Source organism: Lithobates pipiens, unplaced genomic scaffold, assembly GCF_037356315.1.
Source record: "Lithobates pipiens isolate NorthernLeopardFrog02 unplaced genomic scaffold, aLitPip1_a1.2 Scaffold_22, whole genome shotgun sequence".
Lineage (NCBI taxonomy): Eukaryota > Metazoa > Chordata > Amphibia > Anura > Ranidae > Lithobates > Lithobates pipiens.
In genome coordinates this window covers 302,590,581-302,611,334 of record NW_027507784.1, presented here as the reverse complement: position 1 = coordinate 302,611,334, position 20,754 = coordinate 302,590,581, and the positions used below count along the sequence as shown (strand labels likewise).

The window sequence follows — 20,754 nt, the reverse complement described above, 5'->3', positions numbered from 1 at the left end:
CTGACAGGGGTGTTTAAATTAACAGCTTTTATTTCTGTGTGTAAAGCACTAACCCCAAAATGAAAACAAAACTGTTGGCTGTAACTAAGTATTACCGTATATACTCGAGTATAAGCCGAGATTTTCAGCCTCTTTTTTGAGGCTGAAAGTGCCCCCCTCGGCTTATACTCGAGTCATCGCTGTCTGCCCGCTCGATCAGCGTGTCGAGCAGACAGACAGCGGCCATTCTATGATTCAAAAGCCGCGCCTCCGGCTCCGCCTTCGCCTGTGATAGGCGGAACACTGAATTTCCCAGCAGCCTGTGTTCCGCCTATCACGGGCGTCGTCTCATCCTCGTACTACGGACGAGGATGATACGACGTCCGTGATAGGCGGAACACAGCCTGCTGGGAAATTCAGTGTTCCGCCTATCACAGGCGAAGGAGGAGGCGCGGCTTTTGAATTTTACAATGGCCGCCGACGAAGAGGGCACGGGACGGAGGCAAGGCAAGGCACGGCACGGGACAGGACGGGACGGGACGGGACGGGACGAAGGCAAGGCACGACACGGGACGGAGGCTCGGGACAAAGGCTCGGGACACAGGTAGGCTGGACACACACACACACACACACACACACACACACACACACACACACACACACGGATGGATGGATGGAGACACACACACACAGGGATGGATGGATACACACACACACAGGGATGGATGGATGGATGGATGGATGGATGGAGACACACACACACAGGGATGGATGGATGGATGGATGGATGGATGGATGGAGACACACACACACAGGGATGGATGGATGGATGGATGGAGACACACACACACAGGGATGGATGGATGGATGGACACACACACACACAGGGATGGATGGACGGACACACAGGGATGGACGGACACACAGGGATGGACGGACACACACACAGGGATGGACAGGCATGTCTCACCCTCGGCTTATACACGAGTCAATAAGTTTGCCAGTTTTTTTGGGGGTAAATTGGGGGCCTCGGCTTATATTCGGGTCGGCCTATACTCGAGTATATACGGTAGTTGGAGTTAAGCTTTAATTTGTCAGTGTATTTAACTCTGTTGGTACTTCTAACACTCCTGTCCCTCAGACTGACAATGCTGCCATCCAAATGTGCTCCCACTGCTCCTTCATCCAGAGTAGGAGTACTCTTAATACATGGATGTGTGTTACTTGCAGAGGGAAAAAAAAGGGAACCAATGCAGCAACTACATCAAATGATTGGTAAGCTACAATATATTACATTTTTTAGTTAAGGCTTTAATACCGCTTTAAGTTGCAGCTACCACTGTGCCCTCCTGCACCTCACTACTGGCCAAGACCGTCTAACAGATACTGTATGTGTAAAAGGTAAAAGGGTGGGGTTTTTAAACCCACATCCTGAACATATGCGCCACTGGGCGGCCATTGTTTATATGCTGAAAGCTCGCTCTCAACACAAAGGTTGAGCTGTTGCTGACAGCTCTAGGTCCGGGCTACAAATCAGTAGCTGGCTGAACCGACTTCTAACCATCTGACCACTGTGACCGTGATCACCGAATCCTTCCTGCCCCCCAAATGCTCCAAACTGTGTAAAAGGACACCAAGGTGGGCGGGAAGGGGTTAAAGGCAGGTATGCAGAAATGATGAAAGATCCACAACAAGCAGTCTGTGGAAGGTAGATGTATGCCAGTTACTATGTTGTAACTTCTCTGACCTTGTCCTGACTGGAGGGGTCAGTGTGCAGCAGTGAAGCAATATGTACATATCAGATACCTTACTGGACCAATGTCTGATTATTCTGATCAATCCAACATACATGCACACGTCTACTTTTGCATATCTTTTTTACCATATTAAGAACAAAACATTAAATCGGGATTACACAACCTCCAGCTTAACTCCTCTTGTTCAACAGCAAACACCAGGATGACCCCTATTGATAATTAGGGGTCACTCCTCATAACGAGAGGAATTCTTACACATTACAAATTGCCTGTTTGCAGTTTGGCAAAAATCACCGACACCAGAAGACCATTGTAAAAATATAAAGATCAATCAGTTACCAATAACGGACACAGACACTGTTTTCACAGTTCCCAAATGACACCAAACCACATGTGAACATCGAGGGGCGGAAATACTACCCTATTTTACTGCCCCTGGCCATATGTGTGAATGAGCCCTAAATCAATCATTCTATGCAGCTAAAATTATTGAACTAAATAAGATTTGTAAACCACAGACCCTCCATTTAATCAATTTAGTGATCTTTTGATTTATTTAGACATTGGCAAGTCGACAGGCTGCGGCAGCTTTTTAGCGATTGTCTCTGATCAAAAATCTGCTTGTGTCTGACTACCGAGTGTAATACAGATCAATTAACTGGTTGTGTTATCAATCAATCAATAACATATTGACTATAGCACTATACACACACCGGTCACTTTATTTGGTACACCTTGCTAGTACCGGGTTGGACCCCATTTTGCCTTCAGAACTGCTTTAATTCTTCATGGCATAGATTCAACAAGGTGTTGGAAACATTCCTCAGAGATTTTGGTCCATAGTGGCATGATGGCATCACGCAGTTGCTGCAGATTTGTCGACTGTACATCCATGATGCGAATCCCCCGTTCCTCCAAATACCAAATATGCTCTATTGGATTGAAATCTGGTGACTGTGGAGGCCACTGGAGTACAGTGACCTCATTGTCATGTTCAGGTAACCAATGGTGAGATGATTGGAGCTTTGTGACATGGTGCATTATCCTGCTGGAAGGAGCCATCAGTAGATGGGTACACTGTAGTCATAAAGGGATGGGCATGGTCAGCAACAATACTCCGGTAGGCTGTGGTTTTTCACTGCTTCCGGACAAGCCGCCAAAATTCCAAAGTTTTACTACAGGTTGGCTCCCCTGGGCAACGACGTTACCTTATGTTGGTTTGCCTTTTGACCACTTGGGGAGCGTGGCTCGCCGCTGAAGCTGATACGAGTGCCTGGTGGGCACTATGACTGCCGGGCACCCGCGATCGCTCGTGACACACACAGATCCTGGTTTTCTCAGGGGACAGGAGACTGATCGTGTATTCATACTTATTATGAACACCGATCTGTCATCTCTCCTAGTCAGTCCCATCCACCCTACAGTTAGAACACACCTAGGGGACAGTTAACCCCTTAATCGGCCGCTAGTGTTAACCCCTTAACTGCCAGTGACATTTATACAGTAATGCGTGCATTTTTATAGCACTGATCGCTGTATAATTGTCACTGGTCCCAAAAATGTGTCAAAAGTGTCTGAAGTGTCTGTCGTAATATTGCAGTCCCGATAAAAATCGCAGATCCCTGCCATTACTAGTAAAAAAAAAAAATGCCATAAATCTATCCCCTATTTTGTACACGCTATAACTTTTTTGAGCAAACCAATCAATATACGCAATTTTTTTTAACAAAAGGATGTAGAATACATATCAGCCTAAACTGAGGAAAAATTATTATTATTTTTTTTAATTGGGATATTTATTTTAGCAAAAAATAAAAAATATTGCTTTTTTTTCAAAATCGTCACTCTTCTTTTGTTTATAGTGCAAAAAAATTAAAACCGCAGAGGTGATCAAATACCACCAAAGAAAGCTCTATTTGTGGGAAAAAAGGACATCAATTTTGTTTGGGTACAGCATCACATGACTGCGCACTTGTCAGTTAAAGTGACGCAGTGCCAAATCGCAAAAAATGGCCTGGTCATTCAGCAGCCAAATCTTCCAGGGCTGAAGTGGTTAAACCCCCACCATTACACCACCAGCCTGAACCGTTGATACAAGGCAGGATGGATCCATGTTTTCATGTTGTTTACATCAAATTCTAACCCGACCAACTGAATGTCGCAGCTGAAATCGAGATCCATCAGACCAGGCAATAGTTTTCCAATTTCTATTGTCCAATTTGGTGATCCTGTGCGAATTGTAGCCTTAGCATACCCTGGTGTAACAAGTGGCTATTTGAGTTACTGTTGCCCTTCTATTATCTCAAACCAGTTTTCCCATTCTCCTCTGATGTCAACAAGGCATTTTCATCCACACGACTGCTGCTCACTGGATATTTTCTCTTTGTCTGAAAATTCTCTGTAAACCGTAGAGATGGTTGTGTGTGAAAATCCCAGTAGATCAACGTGTTTTGAAATATTCAGATCAGCCCGTCTGGCACCAACAACCAAGCCACGTTTAAAGTCACTTAAATCCCCTTTTTTCCCCCATTCTGATGCTCCGTTTGAACTTCACCAAGTTGTCTTCACCATGTCTAGATGCCTAAATGCATTGAGTTGCTGCCATGTGATTGGCTGATTAGCAACAGAGAATTGAACATAGTTTTCAAAATAAAGACCACCAGTGTAAGGCCAGCTTTAGCCTAATAAAGTGGCTGGTGAGTGGATATATGTATATTTATTTAACATACAGGATTTATATAGTGCCAACACTTTCACACACACTTTTGTTTGTTTTTTGTTTCCGCTTAGTTTTAATGTACCCAACACAAAAAAAAAACAAGCCATAAAGCAGCATGCGTTAAAGGTACAAAGATAATCACAATGAAATGAATATTAAAATATGGAGTCAGTCAATTTATTTTTAGATTTGTATAGAGTAATGAAGGGTTGGAACTCCTGACACAATTGTATTGCTGTCTGTACCCCTGTTAACCACTTGCCGACCGCTGTCAGCAAATATATGTCAGCAGAATGGCACGGCTGGGCAAAGTTATGTACCCGTACATTACTTTGAATTTCCCGCCATGCATGCGCCTGCCGCAAGCTCCATGACCATGCCTGACTCGATCGCCATGGGGATACCCGCGATCGTATCACGTAGCTGAAGAACAGGGAGATGCCGATGTAAAAAGCATCTCCCCGTTCTGGCTAATGACAGGACACTGATCGTCTGCTCCCTGTCATCTGGAGCAGCGATCAGTGTCATGTCAAACACAGCCCATCCCCCAGATATAAACACTCCCCTAGGACACACTTAATCCCTCCCCACCCCCTAGTGGTTAACCCCTTCACTGCCAGTGACATTTTTACAGTAATCAATGCAATTTTATAGCATCGGTAGCTGTATTAATGCCAATGGTCCCAAAAATGTGTCAAAATTGTCCGATGTGTCCGTAATAATGTCGCAGTCATGATTAAAAAAAAAAAAATATATATATATATATATATATATATATATATATATATATATATATATATATATATATATATATATATATATCGCTGATCACCGCCATTACTAGTAAAAAAAAAAAAATATTAATAAAAATGCCATAAAACTATCTCCCATTTTGTACTTGCTATAACTTTTGCACAAACCAATCAATAAACACTTATTGCGATTTTTTATTTCAATTTTTTTTTTTAACAAAAATATGTAGAAGCATACGTATTGGCCTAAACCGAGGAAAAAATATTTTTTTTATATATTTTTGGGGAATATTTATTATAGCAAAAAGTAAAAAATAATGTTTTTTTTTCAAAATTGGTGCTCTTTTTTTGGTTACAGAGCAAAAAATAAAAACACAGGGGTGATCAAATACCACCAAAAGAAAGCTCTATTTGTGGGGAAAAAAAGGACATCAATTTTCTTTGGGATCCACACCACACGACCGCGCAATTGTCAGTTAAAGCGACGCAGTGCTGAATCGCAAAAAGTGCTCTGGTCAGGAAGGGGGTAAATCCTTCCAGAGTTGAAGTGGTTAATGTGGAGCTCCAAACCCCCCCCTCACCAAAAAATTTGCCATAATAGTAGTATGCGTATTTAGCACAACCACAAGATGCATATGGGATATATATGGTTTTAGATCTTTTGCGCCTTTACTTGTATAACCAAGGTCACCGGGTATAAGAACGAGAACAAAAAAAATATAGAGTTGTCATTGATACAGAAATAGAGGGGGAATCGTCCGGGGGGGGGGGAAACTTGTTCCTGTGACAACTGTCTAGGAGGGAATTTCCCGAAATGTGGAAAGAAATCTTTTTGCTTCCTGTTGAGTCTATATAGCAGTGGTCATCAACCCTGTCCTCAGGGCCCACCTAACAGGCCAGATTTCATGTATTACCTTGGGGAGACGCAGACTAGAATACTGCAATCACTGAGCAGCAAATGTTATCACCTGTGATGGATTTCAGTTATCCTGCAAACCTGGCCTGTTAGTGGGCCCTGAGGACAGAGTTGATGACCACTGCTCTATAAGACAGGAAGTGATGGGAATCTCCCCAATGAGGCACAGGTGGCAAAAAAAAAAAAGACTTTTTAAAGTGTTATTAAAGAGGAAGTAAACCCTGATGGGTTTACTTCCTCTTTCATTCCCTGCAAAGGTAAAGCATAATGGACTACTATGCATTGCATAGTAGTCCATTATGTGTCACTTAACTGACACAGGAGCCAGCGAAGTCACCGATGTCCCCTGTAGTCCGGCGCATCCATCTTCTCGGTGGGTCTCGCTGCTCCGCCGCTGTCATTCAGTGAAGCCGTCACTCCCGCGAATGCGAGCTGCCACTCGCGGCATATCGCCGTTGACCGTGGCGCGCTCAGTGCGCCGCTCTCTACGGCGCATGCGCCATAGACAGCGGGGCCTGTCTTTCGCCGAATATCTCCTAAACCATGTAGGTTTAGGAGATATTTCTTGGACCCAAGGGTAAGCCTTAATCTAGGCTTACCTGTAGGTCAAAGTTGGTTGTAAGGGTTTACAACCACTTTAAAGCTAAAACTTTATTTTGGATGGAGTGGAGAGGGATTAGAACCCCTGTCAGGTTTTTATTGCCGTCTGTGTCCTCATCAGAGAGATTCACCCTATTTGTCCTGTTTACCATTATCATTGTGGAAACCGCATTGGCAGCAGGGGGAGGAGTGAGACTGATGGACACTGCTTGTTTAAGTGAAATATCACTTTGGGGCGGAGGAGTCATTGAAAGGAGAGTCCCAAGGTCAGCGCCTGTGGAAGTCCCCCATCTATGACAGCCTGCATGTTGTAGAACTATAGATCCCAGCTTTCCACGCCTGGCTTGACACAGAGGCGCCGTCCCCCCTCCCCAGGTGACAGGACTTAGGCACCACGTGGGTGTCCCAGCCCGGCTCCTCCTTGTTTAAATGGACATTTGACGTCATGACAGCGACGGTCGTGACGTCAGACGACTCACCGCCAGAGCTCCGCGCCGACACGAGGGCCCCGGGCCGGCCCCAGGCTCTCAGCACCCGGCTCAGGTTCCCTCTCAGCAGAGCTGCAGCCGCCATGTTGCTTGTGTGCCGGTCACGTGGCTGACGTCATCTGCGTGCGACTCGGCGCCTCCGTGATGTCGGCGGGGTGCGAGCGTGTGACCCACCCCCAGCGGTGTCAATGTCATGCAGCTTCAGCTTGGTGAGGTACAGCAAAAGGACGCCTAGTGGTAACATTGACTGGACAGTAAGTATGTATACGTGGAATAAACACAATGCATTCATAAAAATAAAGTCTCATTGATATCCCTGTGTACAAAGGACAGATTCAGCTCTCATTTGTCCCTGGAAATGTTTGTAATTTGCCGCCAACTCTTCTGTCACCACAATAAGACCAAGCCCCTTTCTGACACTTGCTGTTTACAAGATAAAATTAGTTTTTTTTGTTGCTAGAAACTTAGAACCCCCAAAACATTATATATATATATATATTTTTTTTTTAGTAGAGACCCTAGAGAATAAAATGGCGGGCGTTGTAATATTTTACATCACACTGTACTTGCACAGCGGACTTTTAAAAGCAATTTTTTGGGAACAAATACACTTTAACCACATGCCGACTGCCCACCGCAGATATACTGCGGCAAGGCAGCTCAGCTGTGCAAAAAGACTTACCTGTACATCATTCTGTGCATGTGATCTTGTAGGAGCTCCTGCTGCAGGGGGGGGGCACACGTGGATCCGGTGGATTCTATGTCCGCCGCCCACTGGTGATCCTTCCTCACAGAGGCAGAACGGGGATCTGCCAATGTAAATCTGCCAATGTAAACATGACAGGGGAGGTGAGAGAGACCTGCTGCTCCTAGTGATCCAGAATCAATCTCTCTCTCTCCCCACAGTAAGAAATGTTTTTATTGTTTGTGTTATAAACAAAAAAAGAGAGACAGTTTTGCATTTGCCTTACAGGTTTTTTTTGTTTTAAAAAAAAGATTCATAGCGGGTATACAAGCACTTTAATGCTCTCCTTGCCTGGACTGTCAGTTTAGATGGACGGCCATGTCTTGGTAGGTTTGCAGTTGTGCCATACTCTTTCCATTTTCGGATGATGGATTGAACAGTGCTCCGTGAGATGTTCATACCTATGGATATTTTTTTTTTTTTTATAACCTAACCCTGCTTTAAATGTCTCCACAACGTTATCCCTGACCTGTCTGGTGTGTACCTTGGCCTTCATGATGCTGTTTGTTCACTAAGGTTCTCTAACAAACCTCTGAGGGCTTCACGGGACAGCTGTATTTATACTGAGTTTAAGTTCCACACAGGTAGACTCTATTTAATAATTAGGTGACTTCTGAAGGCAATTGGTTCTACTACGATTTTAGTTGGGGGTCTCACAGTAAAGGGGGCTGAATACAAATGCATGCCACACTTTTCACATATGTATTTGTAAAAAAAAAATTGAAAATCATTTTCATCATTTTTTTTCAATAATTTTCCTTCCACTTTACAATTATGTGCCCCTTTGTGTTGGTCTATCACATAAAATCTCAATAATTATTAGTTATGGGTTTCAGAGTAAAGGGGGCTGAATACAAATGAACACCACACTTTTCAGATATTTATTTGTAAAACATTTTGAAAACCATTTATAATTTTCCTTCCACTTCAGAATTATGTGCCTCTTTGTGTTGTTCTATCACATAAAATACCAATAAAATACATTTGTTTTTGGTTGTAACATGACAAAATGTGGAAAATTTCAAGGGGTGTGAATACTTTTTCAAGGCACTGTATTGAGATTCCTGCCTTTACACACACATGAACTTTAATGGCATACCATTGAGTTGACCCACCCTTTGCAGCTCTAACAGCTTCACCTCTTCTGGGAAGGCTGTCGACAAGGTTTAGGAGTGTGTCTATGGGAATGTTTGACCATTCTTCCAGAAGAGCATTTGTGAGGTCAGACACCGATGTGGGATGAGAAGGCCTGGCTCGCAGTCTCGGCTCTAATTCATCCCAAAGGTGTCATATGGGGTTGAGGTCATTCATCATTTCCCTTCCACTTCATAATTAGATCAACACAAAGTGGCACATATCGCATAAAATCCCAATAAAATACATTTACATAGCTCCCTGATTTGGAGGGACTGTCCCTCCGTCCCTCATTCCTTCTCATTTGTCCCTCATTTTGGTCTGATTTATATAAAATGCACTTTTTATCTGTCAAAAAGTTTTCCAGCTCTAAACCTTTTCATCCGAATTCTAAATTGCTGCATTTGTGAATTCCAAAAGCCAACATAAAGGAATAGTAGTGGTGAAAAAAAGCACTTGTGGGCTTAACCACTTCAGCCCCGGAAGAATTTACCCCCTTCCTGACCAGAGCACTTTTTGCGATTCGGCACTGTGTTGCTTTAACTGACAATTGCGCAGGTGTGCGACGTGGCTCCCAAACAAAATTGACATCCTTTTTTTTTCTCACAAATAGAGCTTTCCTGACAGACTCCATGGCAGCAATGTGTGGGTTAAGTCCCGCCTCCACTACCCTATAGGACACTACTCCCATAAATCTTTGCTCCCTGCCCATGGCCGTGTTCTTTTTTTGTCCTCCTCCGCAGGACCCATTACGGTCTTTCTACCTGAAGATTGCTCCCACACGGTTCCGTTGTTGGTTTGGCCGAATAGCGACTGTGGATGGAATTGTCGCATGACTCCGTTAAGCCCTAGCTACTAGCGGGGTATGGAGTGGGCATTGGATATAAGCGCTGGAGGAAGCCAGGAGCCTAGCCACTGGCAGGCAGGCTGCGCATTCGGTCGGATAGCCCAGCTAAATAGCAGGTGACCTATTTTGCCCTGAGAAGTCCGGGATGTATTGTTCTTACCTTCGGCCTGGAGAAGATCGTGTGGGAGCGGTAAGATTGTTCCTCTTTTTCATGGCAGCAGTTTGTGTTTGTTCCTTGCCTCTTCCTTCATTTTCGTTCGTTTTTTGTGTGTCCATGTATGTGGGTATAGGCATGGCGGCTGGATTAGCCTGCGTTCCAGCCACCGCTCACTTCCTGGTTTTCGTTAGATACGTTCATTCTGCGCATGCGCGAGTACGGCACAGGATCGAGGCTTGGTTCGCGCATGCGTGATAGCGGCAAAATGACGCTTTTCGCGCATGCGCAGTAGCGGCGCACAGGACGCGGTGATGACGTCACTAAGGCGCCCTATTTAAACATAGAAAATAGCCTACAAGCTTTGGGAATGCTTGCAGGTTATTACGTGACTTCCCCTTGTCCAGGATTTTTTCTGTGGAGGTAGGTGGCCTTCTGGGAAGAAGGGGATGAGCGTGTGTGTGTATGGTGCTCTCAGCCTTACTTATATATCTTTGCAGCATTTATGGAAACCCCTAGAGATATGGACTCACCACCACCTGTATGTGGCCAGCCCTCTCATAATAGGTACTGTCTGGGGGGGAAGTGGGGGGGGGGGGAAGTGGGGGGGGGGGGGTCCGGTATTAGTCAGTCTGTTATCTTTCCTTATCTGTATGTCTCTTCTATCTCTGTCTTAACCCATCTAGATCACAACAGCAACGCAGCTCAACGCATAGAGGAAGCGATTCTTCTAAGTCTTACCACCGGCATTCATATTCTAAGTCTAAACAACACGGCTCACCCTCAAGATCCGGGCGCCGTAGCGAGGATCGATCTCGCTCCTCCAGGGCTCATTCCAGCCGCTCAGTTATGAATACTTGCTGGGGATGCAGATCACAAGTTCCTATTGGGAAATCCCTGTGTGACCTCTGCTTTTCCAAAGCCTCTAGTGAGAGAGGGGGTACGGACCAGCAACTAAGATCCCTTGTGGAAAAAGTGGTGAAAGAATCCCTCAAGGGGATCGGGGCCAGTCAGACCCCTGTGGCTCAGTCAGAATCACCTCAGTCACCAGTCAGGGAGTCGCATGCTCAAGAGCTCTGGGAGTCCTCTCTAACAAGCCACCCTTCAGCTGCTGCATCAGACAGTGAATCTGAGGAAGATAGTCCCTGTGTGGGGTTTGACTTTGCCTTACTTTCCCCCTTGGTGAAGGCTATCAGAGAGGCTTTGAACTGGGAAGATGAGGTGGCTAATCCTTCCAAACAGAGGAAGTATTTTAAGCAACTTAAAAAGGAAGCGTCTTAACTTTCCATTCCTGTCTGAACTTGGTGAGGTCATCACGGATGAATGGAGTAAAGTTGAGAAAAAGAATAGTATGCTCTCAAAAGTCCTAAGGTTATATCCCTTTAAGGAGGATGAGGTCAAGTATCTGGAATCAGCTCCACTCGTAGATGCAGCGGTGATGAGACTAGTAAAACATGTGACCCTTCCATTGGAAGATACAGTTTCATTCAAGGATGCCTCAGATAGGCGGATTGATTCCGATTTAAAGAGAGTCTACCTCACTGCTGGTATGGCATGCAAGCCAGCATTGGCTTTAGCGGCAATGTCCAAGGCCATGGAAGTCTGGACGGACGGTGTGGATGATACCCTCAGAAACATTTCGGATGAAGTCGCTAAAAACTCTCCTATCCAGGAGTTACGGCTTGCATCGGCTTTTCTGGGGGAGGCTTCGATTGACATCATCCGCCTAGTGTCTCGGGTTATGCTTTCAGCTGTAACCGCCAAACGGGCCCTTTGGCTCCGTCCCTGGCTGGCTGATCCAGCGTCTAAACAGGTGTGGTGCCATATCCCTTTCGAGGGTTCTTCCCTTTTTGGAAATAAATTGGATAATGCCATAACCCGGGCCACTGGTGGTAAGTCGGGGTTTCTTCCTCAGGATAGACGTTTAAAAAGCCAGAGGAGATTTTTTCCTAAAAAGCAATATCAAGAGCAGGCCAGGGAGGCCCGTAGCTATAGACCGGGTCGGGAATATTCCAGATCATGGAAGTCAAGGCAGTCCTCCTTTAAGAAATCCGCCAAGAGCAGTGCGACAGGAGAGAGGGAACCAACCAAATCTTTTTGAGATTGGGCCCGCTCAGATAGGCCAGGTGGGGGCTCGTCTTCTACATTTTCGGCATGTCTGGGCGGCCTCAATCCAGGACTTCTGGACCGTCAACGGTCTCTTCAGGCCATTCTTGGACCTTCAGCAGGTCCCCAAGACCAAAGTATATTCCCACCTCCTTTCCGGCCTCAGAAGAAAAAAAGGCAGATCTTGTTGGCCTACGTGAAATCTTTATTGGCTCAAGGCGCTGCCGTACCCGTGCCAGACGATCAACGAGGGAGAGGAATTTATTCTCCTCTTTTTATGGTCCAAAAGAAAAACGGTTCTTGGAGGCCAGTCATAGACCTTACACATCTGAATCGTTTTATCAAAAAGGAAAGGTTCAAGATGGAAACCTTGTCAACAATACAACAGTCAGTCCAGTCAGGCGACTGGATGATTTCAATAGACCTAAAGGACGCTTACTTTCATGTCCCTGTGGCAGAAGATTTTCAGCAGTTTCTGCGATTTTCAGTAGGAAAACTACATCTTCAGTTCGTATGTCTCCTGTTCGGGCTTTCAACGTCCCCCCGAGTGTTTTCAAAGGTGTTGTTGGCCGTAGTGGCTCTATTGAGAACCAAGGGATTTCGTCTTCACCACTATTTGGACGATCTTCTGCTGCTAGCCCAGGACAGAGACCGTCTGTTATTGCACAAGGATCAGGTTATCTCCACTCTTCAAGAATTCGGTTGGATCCTGAATCTAGAAAAGAGTCAGTTAATTCCTTCCCAGTCTCTTGTATTCCTAGGCGCACTCTTCAACACAGTGAAGGGTACCACCTCATTACCCGAAGAGAAAGTAGCGGTAATTCGGGACAGAATTCGTCCGGCCCTCTCAGCCTCCCATCTCCCGGCTCTTCAGTGCCTGAGAATTATTGGCACTATGGTGGCCACAAATCCAATGGTGAAGTGGGCCCAATGGAAGATGAGACCGTTCCAAAAAGGGTTTCTTCACCAATGGCTAGGCGACAAGACTCAACCTATCCGGATCACATCTTCAATGAGAATCTATCTGCCCTGGTGGCTTCGGAAGGAGAACCTATTCAATTGTCATTCCATTCTCCCCATCTCATGGATAACAATGACTTCGGATGCCAGCAACAGGGGCTGGGGCGCACACTGTTTGACGGAAGTAGCACAAGGCACCTGGGACTTCCCTTCCAGGAGGATGGTGTCGAATATTCTAGAATTAAGGGCAGTCTTCCAGGCGCTCCTAGCCTTTCGTCATCTGGTCTCAGGAACCTCGGTTCTACTCAGACTAGACAACACAACAGCAGTGGCATATATAAGGAGACAAGGAGGTACTCGGAGTCTGTCCCTTCTTCAGGAGGTAGAGCCAATCATGTCTTGGGCTCAGAAGAACCTGGTCAACATTACAGCAACTTATGTTCCAGGAACGCAGAACGTCCAAGCGGACTTTCTGTCTCAAGTCAGTCTGGACAACAACGAATGGTCCCTTCACGAAGAAGTTTTCAGGTGGATTCTAATGTTGTGGTTCTCCCCAGAGGTCGACCTATTTGCCTCCCCTTGCAACAAGAAACTGGCAAGGTATTATTCCAGGTTTCGGGATCCTCAGGCCTACGGAGTGGATGCTCTGACGGATCGATGGTGGTTCAACAAAGCTTACGCCTTTCCTCCGACTCCTATTATTCTACAGTTCCTGCGGAGACTCAAATCAGAAGCAGTAGAGGTGATAGCTGTAATACCTTATTGGCCCAACAGGCCATGGTTTCCGCTTCTAATGCTCCTCAGTGTCAGAGATCCGATTCCCTTACCTCTCAGACCCGATCTTCTATCCCAGGGCTCGAAGCTCCATCCCTGCCCGGCCCATCTATGTCTGAGGGTCTGGTTTTTGAGAGGGGAAGGTTAGAGGCTCTGGGTTGTCCAAAGGAGGCCATTCCTACTCTCATGAGTGCAAGGAGGAAAAGTACCAACCAGGTGTATGAGAGGATTTGGTCTAGATTCACAAGTCACTTGTCTTCCAGGTCTTGCTCCAATGGTAATTTGACGGTTCAGGATGTTTTGGGTTTCTTACAGTCCGGACTAGACATTCCCCTATCTGTCAGCGCTCTTCGTGTACAAGTCTCGGCAATTTCGGCCTTCTCTGGAGTATCCTGGGCTAAACATCCCTTGGTTCAGCAATTTTTTAAAGGAGCAATTAGACTTAGACCACAGAGGAAACCTAGATTCCCCAAGTGGGATTTACCACTGGTTCTCGACTTCTTCTCACAACTGAACAGAACACTTTCAGTCAAAGAATTGTCCCTAATGACATCTTTTTTGGTAGCCATATCCTCAGCAAAGAGAGTCTCTGAGATTCAGTCTTTAGGATCAAAGGAACCTTTCCTCACATTTTTCCCTGACAGAGTGGTCCTAGTGCCAATGCTGGGGTCGAATCCAAAGGTTACCTCAGTCTTCCACGAAAATCAGGATATTACTCTTCCTACCTTTAATTCTGCTGGGAGTCAGGATCTTCATCCTCTCGACATGGGAGTTATTCTGAAACGATACCTGGAGGCGACAGCTTCTTTCCGGCAATCAGATTATCTTTTTGTTCTTTTTCATGGTCAAAGCAAAGGCCTTAGGGCTTCGGTCAGATTCATCTCCACGTGGGTGGTTCAGGCGATCCAGTGGGCTTATAAAGAGAAGGGCTTGGCTCCTCCTGAGGCGGTTACGGCACATTCCACGAGAAGTCTCTCTACTTCTTGGGCAGCTTCACGTCATGTGGCTCCTGAGGTTATCTGCAGGGCTGCCTCTTGGTCATCCATTCATACATTTATGGCTCACTACTGTGTCGAACCTGCCAGTTTATCTTCCGTTGATTTTGGTTTAAAGGTGCTGTCGGTGGACAGTGTTAAATAAATTTTTGTTCAGCATTTTTGCCCACCCGAGTGTGTTTGGCGAGTTATTTCCCACACGTTGCTGCCATGGAGTCTGTCAGGAAAACGGAAAATTCCTATCAAAATACTTACCGTAATTTTCCTTTCCTGATGGACTCCATGGCAGCAGGAGTTCCCTCCCAAAATGGCTGGAGTAGGCTAGTTATCGAACACGGCCATGGGCAGGGAGCAAGGATTTATGGGAGTAGTGTCCTATAGGGTAGTGGAGGCGGGACTTAACCCACACGTTGCTGCCATGGAGTCCATCAGGAAAGGAAAATTACGGTAAGTATTTTGATAGGAATTTTCCGTTTTCTTTTGGTGGTATTTGATCACCTCTGCGGTTTTTATTTTTTGCGCTATAAACAAAAAAGAGTGTCCATTTTGAAAAAAAACGCATTATATTTTTTACTTTTTGCTATAATATCCCCCAAAAATATATAAAAAAAATATTTTTCCCTCAGTTTAGGCCGATACGTATTCTTCTACATATTTTTGGTAAAGAAAATCACTATAAGCGAATGTTGTTTGGTTTGCGCAAAAGTTATAGCGTTTACAAAATAGGGGGTAGTTGTTTTATGGCATTTTTATTAATACCGTATTTATCGGCGTATAACACGCACTTTTTCCCCCTTAAAATCGGGGGAAAGTCGTGGGTGCGTGTTATACGCCGATCCCCACTGTCTGTGAGGCAAAAATACCGAGCGCCGCCGAAAGATACCGAGTGGCGCAGAAAAAGACCGAGCCGTCTGCTCGGCTCCGCTCGTAGTCCTGCCTCCCTGCTGTTTCTGCGAGCGCTGCCGAAAAAGACTGAGCCGACTCTACTGTATACTCGGCTTGGCTTGCAGTCCCGCCAATACTGGGCGGGACTGCGAGCCGAGCCAAGCCGAATACACAGTAGAGTCGGCTCGGTCTTTTTCGGCAGCGCTCGCTCCAGAAACAGCAGGGAGGCGGGACTACGAGCGGAGCCGAGCAGACGGCTGGGTCTTTTTCGGTGGCGCTCGGTATTTTTCGGCGGCGCTCGCTCGGTCTGTCTCGGCGGCGGGATATTTAAACATGGAAGGCTGCAAACGGCGCTGGGCGAGCTAGAAATGACACTGGCAAGCTGCAAAAGACACTCTGCAAGGCTGCAAACAGCGCTGGACAAGCTGCAAATGACACTGATCATTCTGCAATGATGGACAAGGCTGCAGATGCACACTGATAAGGCTGCATTGACGGGCATTTAAATGTAAGTTTTTTTTTTTCCTTAAACTTCCCTCCTAAACTTGGGGTGCGTGTTATACGCCGGTGCGTGTTATACCCCGATAAATACGGTATATATATATTTATTTTTTTAAATGGCGGCGATCATCGATTTTTATCATGACTGCGACATTATGGCGGGCACATCAGACATTTTTTGGGACCATTGTCATTTATACAGCAATCAGTGCTATACAAATCTACTGATTCCTGTGTAAATGACACTGGCAGTGTAGGGGTTAAGTGTGTCCTAGGGGCGTGTTGCTAACTTTGGGGGGCGTGGCTGTGATTTACAGATGTCCTATGCCTGCATACTTTTGCTGATAGGTGTCCCTCATTCCTATCTCAAAAAGTTGGGATGTATGAATTTATGTTTTTGGTTGTAATGTGACAAAATGTGGAAAATTTCAAGGAGAATGAATACTTTTTCAAGGCCCTGTGCTTTTTGTAATATACTAGTGTGTGTTAGTCACCCTGATTCACACCCTGGAAATGTCAGTGTTATGTAGTGTGATCGGCCTTCAGTACATTGTCGGTGTGGATTTTACCTTTTGTGTACTGGCCTTATATACAACAATCAGCCATAACAATATGACCACCCACCTAATGTTGAATAGGATTTTCTCCCAAAACAGCCTTGACCCATGGAGGCATGGACTCCACTTAGGGGGGCCACCTGTTCAGGTTTCAGTGTTGCCAACCTATCAAACTTCAATGTGATGAAGCACCCAAAATTTACTGGCACAGCTGAGTTTTTACTGGCTTTTCCAAAAGTAAAAAAAAATCTCAAAATTCAAATTTCAGTATTTTTAAAGTGGTTGTAAACCCTTACAGACCACTTTGACCTACAGGTAAGCCTAGCTTAAGGCTTACCTGTAGGCAGTGGCGTAGCGTGGGGGGTGTAGGGGGTGCTGTGGCCCCTGGCGCGAGATTTAGGGGGGCGCCAGTATGTGTCACTGGCTGCCTCCTAATTTTAAATTCCCGTGTGCCTCTGTGTGTGTGTCCTCCCTCCAGCGTGTGTGTGTGTGTGTGCGTGCGTGCGCCCTCCCTCCAGCACCCCCGTGTGTGTGCGTGTGTGTGCGCGCGTCCTCCCTCCAGCGTGCCCCTGTGTGTGTGTGTGTGTGTGTGTGTGTGTGTGTGTGTCCGTCCTCCCTCCCTCCCTCCAGCGTCCCCCTGTGTGTGTGTGTGTGTGCGCGCGCGTCCTCCCTCCAGCGCCCCGTGTGTGTGCGCGCGCGCGTCCTCCCTCCAGCGCCCCCTGTGTGTGTGCGCGTCCTCCCTCCAGCGCCCCCTGTGTGTGTGCGCGTCCTCCCTCCAGCGCCCCCTGTGTGTGTGCGCGTCCTCCTTCCAGCGCCCCCTGTGTGTGTGCGCGCCCCCTGTGTGTGTGCGCGTCCTCCCTCCAGCGCCCCCCTGTGTGTGTGTGTGTGTGTGTGTGTGTGTGTGTGTGTGTGTGTGTGTGTGTGTGCGTCCTCCCTCCAGCGCCCCCCCTGTGTGCGTGTGTGTGTGTGTGTGTGTGCGCGCGTCCTCCCTCCAGCGTCCCCCTGTGTGTGTGTGCGCGCGTCCTCCCTCCAGCGCCCCGTGTGTGTGCGCGCGCGTCCTCCCTCCAGCGCCCCCTGTGTGTGTGCGCGTCCTCTCTCCAGCGCCCCCTGTGTGTGTGCGCGTCCTCCTTCCAGCGCCCCCTGTGTGTGTGCGCGTCCTCCCTCCAGCGCCCCCGTGTGTGTGTGTGTGTGTGTGTGTGTCCTCCCTCCAGCGTCCCCCTGTGTGTGCGTGCGCGCGCTCTCCCTCCAGCGCCCCCCTGTGTGTGTGCGTCCTCCCTCCAGCGCACCCCTGTGTGTGTGCGTCCTCCCTCCAGCATACGTGTGTGTGTCCTCCCTCCAGCGTCCCCCTGTGTGTGTGCGCGTCCTCCCCTCCAGCGTCCCCCTGTGTGTGTGCGCGTCCTCCCCTCCAGCGTCCCCCTGTGTGTGTGCGCGTCCTCCCCTCCAGCGTCCCCCTGTGTGTGTGCGCGTCCTCCCCTCCAGCGTCCCCCTGTGTGTGTGCGCGTCCTCCCCTCCAGCGTCCCCCTGTGTGTGTGCGCGTCCTCCCCTCCAGCGTCCCCCTGTGTGTGTGCGCGTCCTCCCCTCCAGCGTCCCCCTGTGTGTGTGCGCGTCCTCCCCTCCAGCGTCCCCCTGTGTGTGTGCGCGTCCTCCCCTCCAGCGTCCCCCTGTGTGTGTGCGCGTCCTCCCCTCCAGCGTCCCCCTGTGTGTGTGCGCGTCCTCCCCTCCAGCGTCCCCCTGTGTGTGTGCGCGTCCTCCCCTCCAGCGTCCCCCTGTGTGTGTGCGCGTCCTCCCCTCCAGCGTCCCCCTGTGTGTGTGCGCGTCCTCCCTCCAGCGTCCCCCTGTGTGTGCGCGTCCTCCCCTCCAGCGTCCCCCTGTGTGTGTGTGCGCGCGTCCTCCCCTCCAGCGTCCCCCTGTGTGTGTGTGCGCGTCCTTCCCCTTCAGCGACGTGTGTGTGTGTGTGTGTGTGTGCGCGTGCATCCTCCCTCCAGCGTGTGTGTGTGTGTGTGTGTGTGTGTGTGTGTGTGTGTGCGTGTCCTCCCTCCAGCGCCCCCCTGTGTGTGTGCGCGTCCTCCCTCCAGCGTTCCCGTGTGTGTGTGTCCTCCCTCCAGCGTTCCCGTGTGTGTGTGCGCGTCCTCCCTCCAGCGTCCCCCTGTGTGTGTGTGTGTGTGTCCTCCCTCCAGCATCCGTGTGTGTGTGTGTGTGTGTGTGTGTGCGTCCTCCCTCCAGCGTTCCTGTGTGTGTGTGTGTGTGTGCGTCCTCCCTCCAGCGTCCCCCTGTGTGTGTGTGTGTGTGTGTCCTCCCTCCAGCATCCGTGTGTGTGTGTGTGTCCTCCCTCCAGCGTCCCCGTGTGTGTGTGTGTGTGTGTGTGTGTGTGTGTGTGTGTGTGTGTGTGTGTGTGTGTGTGTGTGTGTGTGCGCGCGCGTCCTCCCTCCAGCGTCCCCCTGTGTGTGTGTGCGCACGTCCTTCCCCTTCAGCGACCCGTGTGTGTGTGTGTGTGTGTGCGTGTGTGCGTGCGTACTCCCTCCAGCGTCCCCGTGTGTGTGTGTGTGTCCTCCTTCCAGCGTCCCCCTGTGTGTCCTCCCTCCAGCGTCCCCGTGCGTGTGTGTGTGTGTGTGTGTGCACGCGCGTCCTCCCTCCAGCGTCCCCGTGTGTGTGTGTGTGCGCGCGCGTCCTCCCTCCAGCGTCCCCGTGTGTGTGTGTGCGCGCGCGCGTCCTCCCCTCCAGCGTGCGTGCGTGTGTGTGTGTGTGTCTCTGCACGGTGGTCTGAGGAGGCCTGTAATGCTGCACAGTGCTCTGGACGGTGGTCTGAGGAGGCTTGTAATGCTGCACAGTGCTCTGGACGGTGGTCTGAGGAAAAGAGTGTAATGTACACGCTCACAGTACTCTGGTCTGAGAAGGCCTGTAATGCACAGTGCTCTGGATGTTCATCTGAGGAGTCCTGTGCTACTTGCTACCATGCTTGATGGGAGAGGAAGCATTCACAGGCTCTACACAGGCAGAGCTCCAGTGAAACCAGAAGTTTACGTAAACGTCCCTCCCTCACATTTTCATTTTGTTTCATTCGTTGATGAAAATGGAATTTATTTTCATCATAGTTTTCGTCAGTGGATGAAAATGTGCTGTATTTTTCATTTCATTTTCGTTACTGTAAAATGGGCACTGATTAAAATTTTTACAAATGTTTTTGTCAACTAAATTAACGCTGTCTGCGGACATCTTTCTGGCTGTGTCAGTATCAGTGGCGGCTGGTGGTATTTTTTTTATTTGGGGGGGGGGGGGGGCCGGAAAACAGTGCACAGCCAGTCACCCCCCGGGTCAGTTTACCCGCACCCCTGCCCCCAAGGTCGGTCGGTTGTTCGACTGCAACACTTACCCCTGTCTTCCCTCCTGGCTTCAGCTGCGTCTACTCTCCTCCCTCCTCCTCCCAGTGTGGCTTCTCCTCAGGGTGACGGGCGGCCAGCTAGCTTCCCCTGTGTCTCCTCCCTCCTCCTCCTGGTGGCCAGCATAGCTTCTCCTTTCGGCCAATTGGGAAACGGGTCTCAAGACCCACTTCCTGATTGGCTGAGAGGAGAATTAGTGCGACAATAGTGAATATTTATTTGCTAGTGTCACAACTGGGTGGGCTCACTGTGCCCAGAGCCCACCCTATTTTAAACCTATTAGAGCCTCTAGCTCTAATCACGTGCTTCAAAAAAAACACCTTCCCCATTGGAATCGATGCATCCGGAGCCCTGCATGTAGTTTAGGGGCTGGACGCATGGATAGGAGGGGCGGCACCCTTGCGCCCCTTATGGATGGGCTGCCATTGGTCAGTATGGTACTGCCCAGGGGCGTATCTACCAAGAGGCAAACAAGGCATTTGCCTTGGGCGGCATTTTTCAGGGGGGC

The 20,754-nt window shown here is 48.3% G+C and overlaps 1 protein-coding gene and 1 long non-coding RNA gene across 2 annotated transcripts in view; one reads left to right on the top strand and one right to left on the bottom strand.

The window, feature by feature from the left end:
- Positions 1-7,334, bottom strand: part of TRAP1 (TNF receptor associated protein 1) — a 29,586-nt gene extending 22,252 nt beyond the window's left edge. The window contains exon 1 of the mRNA XM_077449268.1: positions 7,203-7,334. Within this exon, the coding sequence (XP_077305394.1) occupies positions 7,203-7,296 (94 nt within the window). The 5' untranslated portion in view covers positions 7,297-7,334. The remainder of the gene's footprint in view (positions 1-7,202) is intronic.
- A 32-nt stretch (positions 7,335-7,366) lies between these two features.
- Positions 7,367-20,754, top strand: part of LOC143924804 (uncharacterized) — a 28,435-nt gene continuing 15,047 nt past the window's right edge. Inside the window, exon 1 of the long non-coding RNA XR_013261914.1 lies at positions 7,367-7,465. This is a non-coding gene — a long non-coding RNA (uncharacterized LOC143924804). The remainder of the gene's footprint in view (positions 7,466-20,754) is intronic.